Raw genomic sequence first — 20,805 nt, 5'->3', positions numbered from 1 at the left:
AAATATTGACCTACATGATTGCTACATTCACAGAAATGTATAAGAAAAGATTAATTTTGATTTTCTTGAGATGGTATTCTGGCAGAAGGTCTTAGCTTATACTGAGACAGACAATTTATTACAAACGCCGCTTTGTAGTTGAAAATGGTAGACTGGGCCTGGGTAACACTGGATTTTCAGGTGCTGACTTACTAATACCAATACGGTAACTTGAACTGAATAAACTGAACTTGAATTGAATTGATAACTTGAACTGCAATTAATAAACTGAAATTTTCGCAGTAGTAACATTTATGACAAAATTTGCATTTGTTTTAACCAACATTTTAAATAAAATTTTGTTCTATTTGTTTACTCGGTTTTAAGTGCCTGAATAAAGATGCTGATAAGTCGATATTTGTAATTCAGGACTTGAAACCAAATTTTTAAGTAAAATCATTCATTACTAAGGCAGAATTTTCTTCTCTTATAGGGATGATCGGTATTTAGAGTAATCGCTAAAATAACAGTGGAACCTGAAACTGTAGTTACAGCTAGCCGATTGTCTTTGGAACCGTCTCATAAACCTGAAAAAGTGGTTCGCATCAGCACAGATCCGATGCGGCATCGTCGAGCGCTCCATCCAGTTGCAGAAGTTTCAATAACCATTTGTCAACTGAAAATATGTTGAATGTAGTTGCGCGTTCCCTTGGTGATTGTGTTTATGACTTTTCGTTTATAAGAATTACTTACTGTTCAGTATTATAAATTCATCATGAACGAGCGAAGAACTAGACTCAGTAAACAGCATCTGCAAAAACATTTATTCTTAAATGCTAATTAATTTTTAAATAAAAATTATATTTTCAAACATTTTCGCATATAAACCGTATATTTTATTTAATTACTCCAGTTTATTAGCAGTTTTTTTGTTCTTTAAGTAGTTACTTCTGAGCCATGTTTTATGTAACGGTTGCCTACGGGTAAAGGGTTTAAACATTAGCCTACGTTCAAAATTTGAGCAAAACATCTCATGAACTGTAGGAGCTAAAGAGAAATTTTGGTATCTTGTTAACCATGGACCTGAGCAAAAAACTTAAATAGAAACTCGACTTGTTTTGAGGTGCTCTACACACCCCTGCTCTGTGTCCATAAGGTTGTGAATGATCCTGTAAATCGTCACTATTGCTATCATCATTGCGCAGTTTTAATGAAAAAATTACTGAGAACATGTTCCTTTTGGAACCACATTTTGAAACCTATTACCATAGTGAAACTGAAATGTTGTAACCTGTTACAGAAAAATAACCGCTTATCACACCTCTATTCGTATTCTTATTTAAATTCGCAGTTGTCATTTTTAATATTAGATATTCTCATAATTAATTCAATCGTTTTTAATTTGCCTTATTTGCATAACTAACAGACAGGGTGATATAATTATTATTTATTTGCTTACCATACAGAGTGTTTCATCATAAAGTTCAAATATTTCAAGAGACCATTTTTTATCTTTCAAAATCTTAACTTACCCCGTTTGTAGCCCCTCATTTTATACTCGGCGCTGGGTCAACTAAACTCAACTTAAACATGAACTCGGACTACAAACCAAATCCGTCAAATTTGGACAAGTTTGCTAAAATCTAAATTTACACTTAAACTTGTTTCGAACTTCCGTTCAACTGGCATTGAATTATTGAATTAGTTTTGTGCCACCGGCTTTCAGAGTTCACGTTCACGTTCAGTTCTGTTGAACACGAGCTTATGCTTTCATCATTCAACCGGTTATTAGAGTTTTATAAACCGAAGGTTATACATATATGTAAACTCTAGCAATTTTATAAGAATTTGGTTTTCGTGGATAATGAAAGGTGGGCGTAACGTTTTCCATTTTGTAAGAACTAGTTGACATATATTTTGGTTGTGAATGAAATGAATTAAAGAAGTTGTAGGTTTTGCAAAAATCAGTACTGACATTAATATATTTCAATCAGTTATAAAGTGAACTACCTAATATTACATTTTTAAATTTGAAATTCGAATCAATTTCTATGAGAGTCTCAAATCAAAACACCTTATCGAAAGGCCGCTAATTAAAGCTATCTCAAAACATATCCGTTAAAAATGTTGCTCGTCATAATCTTAAACCAAGCTGTATGTTTTAAAAATTCTAAAATAATTAGTGTACAGTTCTACTTTTCGGAAGAACCCAATTTACACCAATATCCAGACAAAAATCTAATCTACATGACTGCATCGAGCAATCAATCAATGCTGTTAAAGAAAATAAAAATGAATGAAATTTGATTGTAAAAATAAAATCTATGCGCCACGCTTATTTCCCTGCGCGCATGAACTGCGTCGTGTAACGGTAGGGAATATCCTGAAAACATAGTCTGGATAGGGAGCGACTAGTATATCTCTTGCTACAAGGACAATTCTGCCGATAAAATTGTGATCATTTCAATTATATACTGCCGTCGAATACATCATAAGTATTGTCCCAGCACATCGCAATTAATTTCTATAGAGTTCGGCTGATCCATTATTATAAAATATGGGTAAACATTTGCAGACTGTTGCAGCCCTTGCCTGCATGAAAACCCTCCTGATGGTTTTTAACTTCATATTTTGGGTAAGTTGGTTTATTATATTACTAAATGCACATTGAACGTATAAGTGAATAAAATTGCTACTGCATATGACACAAGGACTCCGTATATGAAATTATTAAAATATGTTTAAGTGAAACATATGTTTCATTGAGACGCAGCGTTTCACCCCTATCAAACCACCCCCATCGACAACACAATATTGTGTCTTAGACCTTGCGTACATTTGTAGATTTGGTACAGTAAAAATAAATTTTAGTACCTATTGGAAATATATTTAGTGAAGCTTTGAAGCATTCTATAGAACTTTCATACGCACGTTGTACACATATGTTGCAATATTGTGATTTTGATATACATATTTTATAAAAAGTTTATATTAATTTCAATTAAATGTAGTCTAATATGTGTATGGCTCAACTTTAATTGAAATTTCAATTTATTTTGTGCTGCAGCATTTTTGAATACTTACACATAACATCTATTAAAGTCGTTTTGAAATAAATGGGACCTGCATGTCCCATACGTTAGTAAGAATTGGAAATGGATAAGAAAAAGCTTAATTGATCACATTTTTCAGAGCTGTATTCATTTTGGAATGATCTGGCATTAAATTACTCAGCTTACAGATTTATAACTATTTTGATCCAATTTAACACCACAAGTGAATTAATTATCTGCAGTAATTTGCACACTCTGCGCCACTTAGAGAGGATGAGTCGAAATTAGGTTCCATATTTTAAACTGCATGTTTTGTATCAAATATAGTGCTAAAAGTTTATATATGTCTGTATGTATGTTGATAAATGTTGATAAATCGCTAACTATTTCAGTTGCGATAAACAGGGTCTAATCTTTTTCTCTACAACATCTAGTAATTATGTGATATTCATTTAAAATTATTCGAAATTGTAGCTATTTTCAAACGGTCCTCATCTTAAGCTATGCCAAATTGTTGCTATAATTTAGAAGGAGTAATTTTGTCTAGATTGAATGTCACTTTTACCCCTCCATTCCAACATTAATTGCAACAAGAAAACTAATCACAGTTTAATCTAACATGATTTCAAATAAAACCTAGCTGAAAAAAGCTTAGTGATAATATATTATATACGTAGGTAGAGAAGTAAGCTATTATATACCGATAATTTTTGTAAATGTGCGAGGCATTCAATAGTCTTCTCGACCGAACCTTTTTTCTGTAGGTCTGTTTCGTGAGACGCGATCTTAAATTTTCTATTCATGTTTATTTAATTGCTTTTCATTAATTTAGGTTCTTCTTCCCAAATGTATTCTTTTAAAAATTAGAATTTTCAGATCTGCTCGTTGATTTTTCGAATTTACTACTTATACTGTTGAAGACTTCAGAATACAGGTGTGTCGCGAAATGCATTTGCAGGAAATATAATTTTTCTGGGCCTGTGAATTTTGATAAACGTTAGCCGCTTTGGGAATAGAAATAATGAATATCTCAACTACTTTAAGAAACGTGAAAAAAATATATACGAAAATTAACATTTATTTGAACAAAGCGTCAAATTGTAATGTATGCATTATGTTCTAGATGTACCTAAACTTTACTTTTAACGACTGAACTAAATCAAATTAAATTTTATAGATTTTCAAAAAAGTGAGTAATTTTGAGGAATAGTCAGACAGAATACTTATTCTCTCTTAATTCGTCAGCTGCAAAAATTTTCGTATCGCATTTGTAAACAGACTACAATTTTGCATTATTTTTAGAAAAATTATAAACCCAGTTGAGATGTTTTGTTCCATTGCTCATCAGCTTTACACTTTAGATAAATTAAGATGACAAATTTTCATTTATTGAATTGCCATCGGATAATATTTAAAATTATTTCAGATTTCTGGAATTGCCATTTTGGCAATTGGTATATGGATGGAAGTGGAACTTTACAAATACATGGAAATGAGTACTGAATTCAGTGGAACTGCCCCGTATGTTCTAATAGGGACCGGGTCCTTAATTTTAGTGATAGGTTCATTGGCGTGTTGTTGTACTGTTAAAGGGCAACCAGTACTGCTATATGTGGTAAGTGTTACATCCTATTTATTTCTACTGATCCTTAAAATAAAAAAAGGTACAAAACCAGCATTTTTTCAGAATACAACCTTTTACTTTAAGAACAATAGCGGATCCCCAACCAAGACAAATAAAAGTTGGTTTAGGAATTTACTTTTGCGAAAGAAAACTTAAATTAAGAATGCGGAGAACAATGAACTCTTGTCGGACCCATCTATATGAAATACAATCGCGAAACTTGCGGTGAGAGCCGCGTGATAATTGAGGATGAAGATGAAGCTACCGTTCTTCATTATAATGGGTCGTCCATGCGAGAATGATTGCATGGAACAAACCTATTAAACCATGGTAAAATATACAGAATAATTGATGCACACATTTATGTCTATCATAAATTTCATCTATTACCCAGTTCGAATAAAATATTTATTAACAAAGAACTGTGCGTATTATATCCAGTTAATGAGAAGTTACGTTACGTAAGTTAGAAGTACCGATTTGCAGTAAGGAAGAATTAAATCTTGTGCTTATTTGGGAAATTATTTCCAGTTAATTAAGATAAATCCATTCCTATATTACAAAGTTGAATTTAGTAATGATATTAATGAATACTAATCTTTAAAAAGTTTTTTGAGTTACATTACTACATATGTAAACATAACAATTATATTTTAATGCAAAAGGAGTTATGAAATATTTTGCGATAAACGGTTGTTGAAAAAAACATTTCTGAGGCCATGAGGCCTTTCTGCAAAGTCAAGACCTAATATCGCCATTCTCGTATAGATATCCTTATAATTATTTTACTGATAGCTCACGTACCACTAGGAGTAAACAGCAGATACTAACATGAACCCTCCTTCAGTCGCACGAAGAGTCTTGTTAGGGTCAGTTTCGTCTACTTTTCCAAAGTAACTTTGTGACTTGGGTATAACTTTTGATCTATCAGAGTGGGCTGGGTGGCAGTTTTTCTTTCTCTACGAAATAATTTGTGGCGTATTTAAAAATATCATGTTCTTTTTTTTGTGCACATTGTTTATACACGACTTGATTTTTTATTTAATTGAAAGCATTTCTTTGACTCTAAGCTTCATGACACTCTATATGTAATCATATTATGATTTGCATGTTTGAGTTGCGTTTGAATTCATTTTACCAGATAATTTTCCTAAAAGATGAAGACTGACAGACCATGAGTAGCAAAAAGGTTTAAAAATGTATATCTATTTTAAAAAATATGTTAACATTTTCTAGAACATTTGCATTGTTTTACCAAGTAAAGTAAAACGTCAGACGTCAATAGTAGATACAACGGTAGAATTAGGTATACTTCTTGGACCTTGGATAAAAATAACTTTCCTATCAACTAAAACTAAGTAAAGCTTATGCTCAAATACTTAGTTCATTCATTCAACCCGGCACATTGAATTATTATTATTGAAGTCCATCGTGAAGTTTTAGCTGCAACACAAACCCTAGATTTTGAAAATTGGTTTAAGAAAAACAAATATGATTGCATTTCATGACCACTTTGAAAATGAACGAGGCGAGCGAAAAATTAAAAAACGATTTTTGAGATGTGAAGTACACCTTAATCTTGTTATGTTGAATTACAAAAAATCGCTTTTTGTCCAACTGGTAACACACCTGGAAACTTTCAGCAATTTTGCATTGTTTCATTTCTCGCCCTGTATAAACTTTGTCTGCCGCACTATTGTTTCGCTAAACCCCGCACTAACCGAAAAATAATTGTAACAGAAATTGCGCTCTCAGCAGTTAGAATTTATTCAGTTCCAAAATTAGTCTAAATTTGTTAGTGTAACGTTGATTTTGTTGAGTAGTTTAGTTGACGATATTTATTTCTAAGAATGAGGATTCTTTAACAAAATGAAACGAAAAATGTCTACAAAACAGTACTACTATATCTAATCAATTGGTATCAGACATATAACCAATCAATTTATCATATTTACTTGCAATACTGTACAATTTACTCTTGAACTTTGTTTTTAGTACGGAGCCTTTTTAGCCATCGTTTTTGTTCTGGAACTGGGTGCTGGCATATCCATATTCGCATACCGTTCGAAGTTGACTGAAGGCTTCGACAAAGGACTTACTCGTGTTATGGTGAATTATCATAACGACAGTAACTCCCAAGTCTCTTCTGATTTGGATCTAGTTCAGGAAACGGTAAGATGGATATATGTATATAAAATAATTACTATTTTGTCTTCTCATTTAATCGACAATTTATATGAAAAATTGTAAAATTGTCAAGCCAATCCTCAAGTATCGTTTTTAGGGTTTAAAGACAACGTAGTTATATTTTATTGTTTCATTGTTTTCAATCTGTTGTGTGGAATTTAGGTATATCAAAAGAACCCGACTCCCAATATTGCGTTACTCTAGCCACATTTCTGATTGCAGTATTGACCCTTGTTTCCTAATTTTGCCAAATAATTAATATTAAAAAAAATCTCACATTCTGCAAATTTCTAAACTCAAGCATGCAGGTGTGTACCTTCACACAAAAATAATAAAACATTTGACATTGTAAATTATGAATATTTAAATTGGGTATAATTATTTTCATTTAATCGAAACGATAAATATTTTTTTTACAATACATTACAACCTTATTATAGGATATATGAATGCAAATCTTATATAAAGCGGAATGGACCCATTTTCAAAAAGAGTAAACAGAAGCGCTGGACGTGGGTAACCCCTGATGGAATTTACACAAATGAAATCGATTATGTGATTACTGACAGAACAATATTGTGCAATATATCAACGTACTGAATCAACTTTCATCCAGTCCTGTCCATCTATAGAATTGTAAGAGCAAGAGTGACTATCAATGTAAAACTAGAGAGGGCAAATATGATCATAAAGCGAGCACCTTCTCGGTCTTTTCAAAGTGGTCTGATCTTAAAGACTGGTGAATACCAGAAAGACATAGACCTTAAACTTGAGAACTATGGGTTTACGAGAAATGGGGAAGTAAATATCGAAGCAGCGAATAGAGAAAATAACAAAATGTTAAAAGACGCATAAAAACGGTGGTGCTCCAAAAATAAGAAGCGAAAGAATAATCTTAGTGAAAACACAAAGGGTCTTATGAAACAGAGAAGGGAACTAAATTTCAAACATACCTCGAATGCAGACCAAAGAGCAATAAAAGTTTGAAGGTGATTCGAAGAAACGTTGCCTCTGGTACGAAGAACATCTGTTAGCTGGAGAAAGTGCAGGCTGTACCATCTCAAATAAGGATAAAATTTTAAAGTTGGTTGAGGACTTTTATACAGAGCTATACAAAAAAAATTTACAAAATTCGGCTGATAAGTTGCCTCATGTACAAAACCAAGGTTCAGAGAATATTGTGTTACCGTGTTAACTGATGTTACCCAGGATGAGATAAAAGCGTCGCTGAAAGAAATGAAGGACAATAAAGCCCCAGGCGAAGATAAAATTGTTATTCAGTTTACTACGGCAGGAGGAAACATATTGCTTAAAAACATATGCAGGATTTTCAATGAATATCTTCTGAAGGGGCTAACACCTTCCCAGCAGGATACCTGCTATAATAATCATAATGCACAAAAAGGAGACATCGCATAGCTAGACGACTATAGACCGATGAGCTTATTGTCACATGTCTACAAACTCTTTATGAAGATTATAGCCAAGCGTCTGATATCTAAATTAGATTTATACCGGCCTCGTAAATAGGCGCGATTTAGAACAGGCTATGAAAGGAACGACCACCTTCACACCATTAAGGCTTCAATAGAAAAATGCATTGGGTATAACAAGCCACTTGCCCTGGTATTCATAGATTTTGAAAAGGTTTTGGACCACGTAAATCATTCATTCACCAACAAACTTTCGTTGGTTCGTAAAACAACAGGTTCGCTGATGACATTGTCAGAACTTCCGACAGTATTGACCAGACACAGACTATGTTGGATAGCCTTTATGAAGCGTGTGAAGAAGCCGGTTTAAAAATAAATTTTACCAAAGCGCAATGTATGACCAACTTTGTCATGAGCGAGAATTCTCAGTTGATGGTAGGAGTATTGAACAGATAATCAAACCTGCGAGCTGATCAGCAGAATGGGCTTGGCGTCGGTGGCATTTGGAAAGTCTAAGGATGTTTTCAAATGTCTCACAACGAAAACGTACAATCAGTGTATACTTCACTATTAACCTATCGGGCAGAAACGTTAACTCTTAAAAAAAAAACGTTTTTTTGAACGGTGTGAGTTTCTAAGACTAGCGCATATATCGCAATGCACTCCTTGCTTAAATGACATGCGCAAGTGAGTTTGAGGCTACGTCAATCAAAACAAACTTCTATTTCATATAAGCCTTGTTCTATCTTCTATTCAGACAATGTCTTTCATCTTTGAAAAGAAACGTGCTTTTGAGATTTCATATTAAAACTTCAGTAATACATATTTCCTAAACATAGTTACTTAGTGTTTTGTTACTAAATTTTGCGACAATACGATTTAATTGATTATAACGACTATTATTATTCAATATTACGACACAAAAAGTGTCTATAAAAACATAAAATTGAAAACAAACAGACAAATAAAGGCCATATACTGCAATGATTCGTTTCTATTTACAAATCCTTGTCCATGATAGTTCCATAAGTAAGTTTGAAGAAATTCAAATAATGATATTTTATCATAGCTCCCTATTCATATTGAGGGGCCTTCATAAATTACGTAAGGTATTTTTTGATCAGTCCCGACTCCCATACCCAGTTAATATACCTTGTTAATACCTAACTTGCGCATGTCCTTTAAGCAAGGAGTACATTGCGATATATGCGCTAGTGTTTCTAAGAGATATATGGAGCGGTCAATGCTGGGACTCTTTGAGAGACAGGATACCCACTATGACAATACGGCACACGATGGGTGTTACTGATGTCACAGAGAGAGTTGCAACCTTGAAGTGGAACTAGGCTGGCCATTTGGCACGAACAACCGATGGAAGATGGTCAAAGCATATTCTGGAGTGGAGACCAATTCGAAACGAAGCCCATAGAAATAGAGGCACACCACCAACAAGATGGACGGATGCTATAAGGAGAATTGAGTGAAAATTTTTCTTTCAAAACGCCTAAGTTTTTCTTTATTAGGCTTAGTCATTGTCCATGTCTTACATCCATAAGCGATTATGGGTCTTATAATGCGTTTATAGACTCTCACCTTTGAAATTTTTGAGATGCTTTTGGACTTGAAAAAGTTGTTTAGAGAGAAGAGACTACGATTTGCGGCTTGAATTATGCCGCTTAGAGCCTCTGTGACATCGTTATCGGCTGTACTTGTAGCTCGTAGATATTTGAGACGCTCCACTCGTTCAAAACTATACGTGTCCATTGTTACATTCTGTCCTATTCGATCTCTGCGCCCCTGTATGTAGTATATAGTATACCATGTATATTTAGTTTTTTCTTCGTTAATATTGAGTCCTTCTTCTCTTGTAGCCTTTCCCCTGTGAGACTTAGCGTGGTGAGGATTCTCCAATAATGTAAATGTCATCTGTATATGCTAGCAATAATTTCGGGCCTCGCGCAGTAAGGAGTTCTGTTTTAATCTCTGCTCCTCGTAGCTTTTTCTTGGCTGATATTAAAGTATAGGCCACGAAGCATCTCACTCTTTTAGTCCACTACGTATCTTCAAGCCATCTGAGAGCCTGTTATTTATTCGCACTCTGGGTTTTCGGTCTTCCATACATGCCTTCTTCATCTGAATGAGTTTTTTTGGGATTGCTAATTCGGCCATTGCATTCCATAGTTGATCTTTCAATGCTGTCGTATGCTTACCGAAATTATATAAATAGATTATGGACAGTACTGTTGAACCCCCATCCTTTCTCTAGCAATTGACCGAGTATAAAAAGTTGGTCAATAGTAGATCTAAATTTCCTGAATCCTGCCTTTCCTTATTCCCCCAAGACGCCCTCTTAGTATGGAGTCAGTCTAACCAGAACAATATTGGCCAGGACTTTGTAGGCCGTATTGATGAGTGAGATTCCACTGTAGTTTGACTACTTTGACTTGTCACTTTTTTGTGGATTGGTTTTATGATGCTTTCTTGCCTCTTTGTTGGCGTTCCTCGCATTCCTTATCAAAATAATTAGTTGGTGTAATTGTCTGTATATGGACTCCGTACTTTAGTAGTTCTGATGGTATGATATCCGATCCACGAGCCTTTGAGTTTCTAAATTTTTTTGCTACCTTTCGAAATTAGTCTATGGATGGTTCTTCTACAGGTAGATCTGCTGTGTGGTATGCGTTTTCAGTGTGTTTTTCATCGGGTTCTATATTTAGTAGATTTTTGAAGAGTTTTTCCATGTTTCCAACTGTTTGTGTTCGTTGATTATTATGACACCATTAGCGCTTTTCAACATCTGGACCGACCTGGGCTGATATCCTCGTTTTCCAATTTTAATTGCCGCATAAAATTCCTTAGAAGCGGGTTTAGACCTGTTTCTTTCGACTCATTCGAGTTTATATTCTTGTTTTTGTCTTTTTATGAACTTACCGGTTTCTTTACGACAGTTGGCATATTTTTCATGGTTTTGAGGTGCATCGTGCTGAATCTTAGCGTTTCTAAAAGTCTTTCTTTATTGCAATTTTCGTTGACACTCTTCATTAAACCATGATTTAGTCGGATTTTTTGGTTGTCCCGATGGTTTTTTCTGCCTCCTTTTTTTCGTTTTTTCAATATAGTTCCTCAAACTTTTAACATCCAATGTGGGATTTTCATTCTCAATGAGTTTCTGTTCCAGTTCTTGTTCGTATTTTTGTTGTTCTTCTGGATTCCCTATAATCAATTTTGTGGTTTGGTTAGTTTTTTTTGTTTTTCTTACTCGATGTTCTGATTTCGAATTTGACTTTTACCAGAAAAAGATCCGTCTACTCCTCAAAGGCTTTTTACATCTGGGACACTGTTTCAATGCCTGGCGTTCACAAAAAGATGGTCAATCTGGTTATGGGTCACATGGTCGTTAGATACTCATATTTGTTTATGAATGTCCTTGTGAGGAAATATTGTGGTTTTCATCAGCATGTTGCTAGCTGATGCTAATTTTATTAGTCTGTGTCCGTTGTCATTGGACATATTACGGAGGCTATTTTGACCTATTGTGGGCATTAAAGTTGGTTCTTTGCCCATTTTTCCGTTGAAATCCGCACATAGTACTATCATATCCTATTTGGGCAGGCTTTCTACTGTGCGTTCAAGCAAGTCGCAGAACGAGTCCTTAGTGCCTTCCTCCTTGTCTTCTGTAAGAGCGTATAATAATAAGGATATCTTATACCAATATGCCCTTATTTGTATGTAGCAGAGCCTATCACTTATGAGTTCAAAGCGCAGCGTTCAAACACTTTTTATAAGATGCTCTTTTATGACGAAACCAGTTCCATACTCATGCCGCCCATCCTGATTTCCACGAAAAAATATCAGATTTACTCATTTTTAGGCTTCCCCTGTCATGCCATCTAACCTCTTGTACCGTTCAAAATAGACTTCCCGATTTATCAATTTAGTAAATATCAGGAAAACATTGTATGTGCAATACGGGTTTAACCGAATACTTTTCTTGCAGTTGAAATGCTGCGGTAACCATAATGCAAGCGATTGGCTAAATCTTCCTCACAGGATGCCCATTCCATCTTCTTGCTGCATTCAGGATGGATGTAGAACTGAAGAGAAGTATCATGAAATATACACGCAGGTAACGCATCCAGCCAACAGACTTTATAGAATTTTTCAGTAAACCAGAAAGGTGTTGTGATATTATATAATTTTAAAATTGCAAAAATCAAAATCCAATTTGGTATCAAATTCTTGTAATTTATATTTAAAACATTCAACTCTTAATAAAAAGTGAGTTTGGCCTTTGAAAGACATTCTCGAATTTGCAGGATACAATCGATAAAAAGAAACATTTTGGACCCAATAAATAATAAATGAATGTTAACGGTAAACTTTTTGTTTAAGGGTTGCTATGAAAAAGTAATCGACTTTTTGAATAAAAACTTCAAAGTTGTTGCTGGCGCCGCTATAGGAATCGCCTTCTTCCCGTTAGTAGGAGTAATTTTATCCTGCTGCCTAGCAAGTGTTATAAACAAAACTAAATATGAACCAATGGCTTAAGACTTCAATTCACTACAATAACGCACACAAAGGACAAGCCAGACAACGTAAAACATCAAAATATTACTTTTCAACGATTAGACTAATATTCAAGTACTTTATACATATGTATTTTATAAGTACACTTTGCAAACTTTTTTTGTTCCATTTGTTACATTTTTTCATTTATTGCAACATTTTTTTAAATGAAATATGTCGTGCCCACATACATTTTAATAAAGTCATTTTAGGTTGAAAATAACATAACTAAATAAGTATATCCTTCACGATGTTAAAAACACCGCTAGTATAAAATTTATAAATTAAGTCAAGACTTAAGCTATTATGCTTTCTTTGTTCTAAATATACGTAACTATTATTTTCTAATTTTGAAGTAAATTTATGGCGTTAGCATATTTATCAATTTTTTATTAGTAAAGGATATATATTACCAAATAATACAAATTATTCATTATAATTATTACTTTGCTTTAATTCAATACTGGACATATAAATAGAAGAGCATACAAATCATTTTTTACGCAGGTCTTTGTTTGTGTTTATTAAATAATGTTGTTATTTCGAATTGCCTTATTAGTACATCTACTCTATAGTGCAAAGCTGCATAATTTTGAATCCACTTTAATGGCTTTGATGAATTTAACCTTTATTATAATCCATACATCTCAATTTATTTTCAGCCTTTCAGTTGTTAACTTTTAAGCCCTTCAAACCCCGTCATTTCGGCACGTCTGAATCCCCATTTATGTCCTGCTTCCATTCCTTTATTATCCATCGGGGATAACTCCATTTCATGGTATTAAAACAAAAGCATTTGCATTCACTGTGTTTAAAAAATACAAGTACCTACTTGATAGTTAAAATTATAGTTTCCATTCTTATTGCTATTTAGATTAGATTCTAACTAATTTTACCTATAATTTGTTTTCTTAATAGTATTATTTTTTGCTGACTGACATTTTTAAGTTGTTTAGATCTTTTCTAGACTCCACTCAATTAAAGCTTTCTAGAAACAGATATATTTTCTAACTCGTTTGCTCATCACTGAAACCTAAGGTATTTTTGACCGCAGAGTGAGAGTTACATAATGTCCTAAAAAACTATATTTTTGAAGTTTTAAACTGTATATACCTATGTAAGGAAATATTTACTAAATATGGAATGCCAATTTAACGTAATTTCTAATATTATCAACATGTGAAGAGCATTCCATATTTTTATATAAGTATATAATATACTAATTTGCACAAAAATATATTATACATTATATGCACTTTACTAATTCCTATATTTCAATGTATATCTTAAGCCTCTGTATCTTTATATTAGTAATAAAATAAACCATTGTAAAATCTTGCATTTTTATTGAAATATTCCGTATCACAAGCACAGACAATCTCAGGTGAATGAGCTGTGTTCACAAGTATTATAATATTACAAGTTTAGAGACATTATTAGTTTAAATCTCTGCTTCAGTAAGTCTAGTCAAAGAGGCCTCAGGGTGATAAAGGGGATCGAAAATAATATACAAGAAAGATAATCAAAAAATAATGTATGATATATTAAGTTTTGATGGATTTTAATAATGACTCATTTAATAATAAAAATAATTCGCCTAATTCATAACAGACCATGGATGAAATAAGTAAAAGCCTTTGTAATGCTAACAATTCGATTGAAACGTGTTTCTGTCGGCCCTTTAAAGTACGATATTTTCCCCATTTCTTGTTCAAAAAATAGTTTTTGAAAATTTAGATCATTGCTCAAAAAGCGCTATCTAATTGGAACAATCATTTACAAATAAACAAATTTACTTTAAAATCAAGCTTCTGTCGTAAAGTGCGTGTTCTGTTTAGCTCTAATTGTATTCTCGAGATTATAGCACTATTAAAAACCAGTTTTAAGCGCTGATGAAGCTGAAAATGCATAATAATGATGAAGATATTCTAAGATATATGAGATATCCTAAGCCTGAATAAAGTCTCAACCAGTTGCTAAAATTTGAAAGTCTTTATCAATTTCCAATACATAAATGCAATATATTTAGTTGAGAACGAAGTTTGTCAAAAATTATTAAAATTTTACAGATTTTTCATTCCGAGGTTTTAAGGATAAATCTTAAATTTAAACTACTCCAGTAAATCTTCAATAAGCTTTCAAACTTAATCTATCAACTTTCAGCGGCTTAAAAGTCTGCCATCTTTAAGTTTCGTATCAGAACTGTAATAAAAAAATTTCACACAACTAAAAAATACATTTTAAAAATGTATATAGGGCGCTTCCGAACAGATACTTACAGGTTGCTAGATGGGTAACATTGTGTTGAGTTGCTCTTTTGAGTTGATGCCGTTCTGTGAGTTGGTGAGTTATATCTCATCGGGCCTCACTGCCCTCACACACGTAATCTGTGCCACAACAAGAATGACATTGACTCTTTGGTTAAGAGTGGTATTTATGGATTGAATTGCGCCACCGGTAATGTTTCCTATTTTGGAAAACGGTAAGGAGGGTGAGTGTCCGAGTTAAGGAGCATCTGAAGTGCCCTGACAAGTCTAATTTCTGGTATCATTTGTCTTTCTCTGGTCACGGCTTTGTACCTGATGACAATGCCAGAATTTTGCATAGCGTTTTTGGCTCATCCTTTAGACTGAAGTTGCTGGAGAAATTGGAGATTCATAGGGAGGCAGCGAAGGGTGATTCGAAGTGCACCAACACACAAGTCAACCTAAATTGTAATTTTTCTCCAATTTTTAAATGATTGTACGGATTTCACTCTGTAACTATCCCAAGAGTCATCACTTAATTGGTTTTTCAGATTGTATTTCAGTTAAATGGTCGGGATGTTATAAGACTGTCATTGTTTTACTTTCACTTTTGAGCATACTATTTGTCCCCTTTCTCTTTACAAGACCTTTTGGTTTTGATCTTGGGACTTCAATTAATGTTTTGGATTGCCTGTGACTACAATTTTATTGATTAATTTGAAACTTGCGTTTTTAAAAACACTTTTATTTCAAAATTAATACAATTTTTATAATATGGATTTTAAATGTATGTGACCGAACCTAACCGATCTGACTATCTTTAAGCTGTTCAGTAAACGGACTTAACCATAGACTTTAAGCTGAATTCTCGTTTCTGCTGTGGGTACTTTTATAGTGAAATCATGCTGATCATAGCAGAAACGATACCACGTCTTATTTTAAATGTTTAGTCGGCGTAAGTGGCCAGATAATTCTACCCAGGCCAGTCGCCGAACCCTCTCGTTGCCCTTCAWAACTTCATTTTGTTTTCTCGTAAGTYTGTCATATACAATTTTAGCCTTTTAGACCATTTTGACCATTTCTAACCACTGTTTTAGCATGTTCGGCTCGGTGCTCTTGGGGATGTTCGCTTTGTAATTTGACGAGTAAGTTTTATTTTCTTTAACTTTGTTTTATCTGATTCTATAGCAGTGTATTCTATATTCATGTGTTTTCTAATTATCGGACAATCCGATAGCTATAATTCCATTGCAATGAACAAACTCAAATTTGAAATAAATATATTTATCACTTTTTAAGCAGATATGTTCAATATTAATTTATTAAAATTTTGTGTTCAAAAATTCAACAGATTTTAAAGAAAGTTTATGGTAAATTGTATTAATTTTTATGATTAACTATTTTTTTGTCAAAATGGACTTTCACGACTTTCAAAGAAAATCGCCCATATCGTATCCAAGATTTCCAAAACCCTTCTAGGAATATGAAAAACTCATGCATCTAAATTCGGTTTTCTTTCGTCTTGGGAGACCGTGGGTGGTTTGTATTAAACATCCGGACAATAAATTGCATAATTTCACGCTGATGAGATTTATAGGTATAAATCTCAGTAGTGTGTGTAACATATGATAGTAGAGAATAGACCGAMCCTGTAGAAATGTGACTTGGCCTGTTCGGTAACCTTACGTCTTACCGAAATTCCTTWAAAAACTCGTAARTTATAAATTAACCTGCCTAAAATAAATCAACCTATTCACACTCGATCAGAAACAAATAAGTKGTGTCCAACAGTCCACAGTTCTACACACAATACGAATTGCATGGAATTGGATTTCGATGAAATTCTATTTATATATCTAYGTCATATTGGCATCGTGCTAATAAACATGCATTACTCTGTTATKAATAAAGTATTAAATTAGTTCATATTAACTAGAAACCTGTATTTTCAAAAGAATATAAGTTTGTAGTTTGTGACTSACCCACATTGCATTAGATAGCGCGCACTATTCAATGAATKAATTCATTCGAATTATTTTATTCGATAGTTGCAAAYATTCGATAGTCSAATTCATTCGATAATGCCCATCACTAGTTCAATCGCTTTTTCCGAAAATTTGGATGATTTAATAGGTGTCGGAAATCGTTGATATAACATAATTTTCATTTGCGTTTTTTTCGTGCTGAAAAAACTATTTTGCAACATGTGTAGACATCATTGCCTGTGCTTCAATTTGTACGAACACTGCATTCTTTTTAAGATTTGCTATTCGAAATTCGGGTATTAACAGAACCGATAGCGAATCGAGGTAAAGAGGAATTAATCAGTAGGTCAGTATTTTGAGACGAACTTTTAACGAACTAGTTTTGGTTATCGGGAATCATATGATGGCTACGTGTGGTCTTCGGGAACTTGCGATCCGAAATCTGCAATTTTGAATAAGATTGAAAAAGTGTTATTTAAGGTGGTACTCACAAAAATAAATAATATTAGAAACAGTCCCCCATTGGCTTTCATCAATTTTCCCGCATCAATTAATTGATAACTTGAACTGCAATTAATAAAGACCTATCGAGCTAAATAACCTTATCGAAAGTCTGCTAATTAAAGCTATCTCAAAACTTATTCGTTAAAAATGTTAAATCTCTTGCTACTCGGACAATTCCGCTGATACAATTGTGATAATTCCAATTATATACTGCCGTCGAATACATCATAATAAGCATTGTCCCAGCACATCGCAATTCATTTCTATAGAGTTCGGTTGATCAATTATTAGAGAATATGGGTAAACATTTGCAGATTGTTGCAGGCCTTCCCCGCATTAAAACCCTCCTGATGGTTTTTAACTTTATATTTTGGGTAAGTTGGCTTATTAGATTACTAAATGCACATTGAACGTATAAGTGATTAAAATTTCTACTGTATATGACGGAAAATATGTTTAACTGAAACATATATGTTATTGAGACGCAGCGTTTCACCCCTATAAAGACCACATAGACACCACTACCATAGACGACACAATATCGTGTCAGTTTTATTAGACCTTGTGTACATTTATAGTTTTGGTATAGTAAAAATAAATTTTAGTACCTATTGGAAATATATTTAGTGAAGTTTTGAAGCATTCTATAGAACTTTTATACGCACGTTGTATACATATGTTGCAATTTTATGATATTTTTAAACACATATTTCATAAAAAGTATATATTTATTTCAATTAAATATATGACTTAACTTAAACTAAAATTTCAATTTATTTTGTGTGACAGCATTTTTGAATACCTTCACGTAGCATCTACTAAAGCCGTTTTGAAATAAATGGGACATGCAGCGATACTAAGAATTTGAAATGGACCAGAAAAAGCGAAATTGAGCACATTTTTTAAAGCTCTATTGGTTTTGGAATGATCTGGCATGAAATTCGATGCCTCAGTTTGACACAGGTGCTAAACTTTTCTTTTCAAAATAACTRATTTGCCCACTCAACGTTGTTCTGCGCAGCTTAGAGTGGATGAGTCAAAATTAGATTTCATATTTTAAACTTCATGTTTCGTAATCAAATATTGCGGTTCCTATTACCAGGGTCTAATATTTTTCTCTACAACTTCTAGTAACTATGCAATATTTATTTAACATTCGAAAGTGTAGCTATTTTCAAACGGTCTCCATCTTAAGTTATACCAAATTGTTGCGATAATTTAAAAGGAGTAATTTTCTCTAGGTTGAATGTCACTTTTATCCATCCAATTTCTTTTATGGAGCATCACTGGAATGTTGCTCTTAACAGCTATATTTATCTATTCAATTTGCAAACTTTTTGCCTCTTGCTTTGCTTTTGTATTTGTCGTCGGTTTTTAATTTGCTTGATGATATAAAATACAGTTGAATAATAATGCAAACACAGGGGTCAAAGAAATTTGTAATAAGACAACCAACAACATTACATGATTCAACCTGACACTAATTTTTATCTCTTGGCGTTTTTTTTAACATGTTTTACTGTTTCTGATATCTTCTTATTGTTCTTCTTTCCAATTAGGGACAACGCCTGTTCTTCATCGTAACTCGCTTTATGGAGGTAGATTATCTCAAGGGTTTATGCAAAAATCGACATAGAAAATCGATTTTCAAATAGTAATTTTTTCAGAAAACCGGTTTTAACCGGCTTCGAATTTTTATAAAAAAAATTTGCTCAAATATTCTGTACCAAATTCCAACAAAAAAATTTAACAGAAAATTTAGAGTGATTAAAAGCAGTTTTTGACTGAAATTATTTTCTGTTCAATATTATTGATAGTAATTTTTTTTATGCAATTTAGTAGCATAAATAAATAATAGTTTACCAGGATTAAATAACTTTAAAAACAATTATTCGTTGTTTATGCATCATTTTCACATATAAGGATCTAAATATTTTCATAATAGTGAAACGAGTTATTCAGCATAGGGTTCAAATAAATAAAAACAATATACCTTCATATTTTTATAATAACCATACGTTTTTTTTTTAAAACAATGTAATTAGATACAGATGGATAATTATTAAAAACAACTAGGAAATATATAACTGTGTATTATATAATTTAAATTATAATCAAAGCCGAAAGACAAGAGTAAATAAAGTTAGTGCATACATACTTATTAAAATCAATTTTAGTTTTAAAGACAATTCAAAGAAATGAAATTTTTAAAAGACATAGGACCGAGTATTTTCTATTCCGGGCAATTTTAATACAAATTTAAATACTCTATTTATTTTTTGTTTAATGAAATATGATTTCAGAAGACAGAGGACGTCTATCGATTTGCTATTTAGCCGTGTCCTTAGTTTATTCCCAAAATTCCCCGAAATACAAAATACCCTCTCACTTGCAACCGAACTAGGTTTAATCGTTTTTAAAGCCTGATATAATAATTATAAACTTTTTGTTCTTTTATTTGTGGCTTTCAGGGCGAAAAACTCTTTTTTCAGAGTTTGAGTAGAGGATGTCACTTTTTCCGGTTCCTTTAAATAGTTATTAATTGCCACTTCTTTCCATCGCATTTTTTAATAAAGCCTTGTCTGGCTCTTGAATATCGCTTTCATCACATTTTTGAATATCACATTCTTTCCCTGTAGAGTAATCTTTATATAATCTTGATAATATTTGTCCGGATAACTTAATAATCTCACTTTTCGTTGATAATGAAAGAAATTTATTAGAAAATTTTGTTGAAACAGTTTGAGAATTTTGTAAATAAATGATAGTGTAACTAATACGGTATCTCTTCTTTCTTCAATCCGTGCCTTTATAGCGTGTAATAAAGCTCCTAAAACTTTAAGGAGTTCTACAACTTTGTAATATTCTTCTTCATCTTCATTCCACATATGAGAAGCATTAAGGTAATTCAGAGTTAAAACAACATATTCTTTTAGGTGTACAAATCTTTTTAACATGGCCTCTAAACTATTCTATCTATCAACTACAAAGTTGATGTACGCTAATATTTAAACATAGTCGATTTTCTTTACTAGTCCACTCATCTATAGTTATAGAAAATGTTGCCCTTTATTCTTCACACAATTTAATTCATTTATAGTTTCATCAAACTTATAAATAATATTCATAACTCAAGAATTATTTTGTGGTAATCAATAATTTCGTTGTTGCAATGACTCTTGTATGAACGAGCTAATTGTTATGCAATTAATTGATGGTGCATCCAAT

The 20,805-nt window shown here is 32.8% G+C and overlaps 1 protein-coding gene across 1 annotated transcript; it reads left to right on the top strand.

Annotated features, from left to right (window-relative positions):
- The first annotated feature begins 2,343 nt into the window (after positions 1–2,343).
- On the top strand, positions 2,344–14,176 carry LOC125503889 (tetraspanin-7-like). Its single transcript, XM_048664983.1, has 5 exons — positions 2,344–2,614; positions 4,459–4,647; positions 6,652–6,828; positions 12,274–12,402; positions 12,669–14,176. The coding sequence occupies exons 1-5, from the start codon at positions 2,537–2,539 to the stop codon at positions 12,822–12,824; spliced, it is 729 nt and encodes a 242-aa protein (XP_048520940.1). The 5' UTR covers positions 2,344–2,536; the 3' UTR covers positions 12,825–14,176.
- Positions 14,177–20,805: the final 6,629 nt, after the last annotated feature.

Source organism: Dendroctonus ponderosae, unplaced genomic scaffold (assembly GCF_020466585.1).
Source record: "Dendroctonus ponderosae isolate FM_Combo_2020 unplaced genomic scaffold, Dpon_F_20191213v2 Dpon_F_20191213_3, whole genome shotgun sequence".
NCBI classification, from domain to species: Eukaryota; Metazoa; Arthropoda; class Insecta; order Coleoptera; family Curculionidae; genus Dendroctonus; species Dendroctonus ponderosae.
Note: the sequence above shows the minus strand (reverse complement) of the source record. Positions and strands in the feature narration are given on the sequence as shown.

Bases quoted from the DNA above. Each gene is read 5' to 3' on its own strand.
- LOC125503889 (XM_048664983.1), top strand. From the start codon at position 2,537: ATGGGTAAACATTTGCAGACTGTTGCAGCCCTTGCCTGCATGAAAACC. The intron at 4,648-6,651 runs GTAAGTGTTACA...CTTTGTTTTTAG, and splicing joins AACCAGTACTGCTATATGTG to TACGGAGCCTTTTTAGCCAT. The intron at 6,829-12,273 runs GTAAGATGGATA...CTTTTCTTGCAG, and splicing joins TGGATCTAGTTCAGGAAACG to TTGAAATGCTGCGGTAACCA.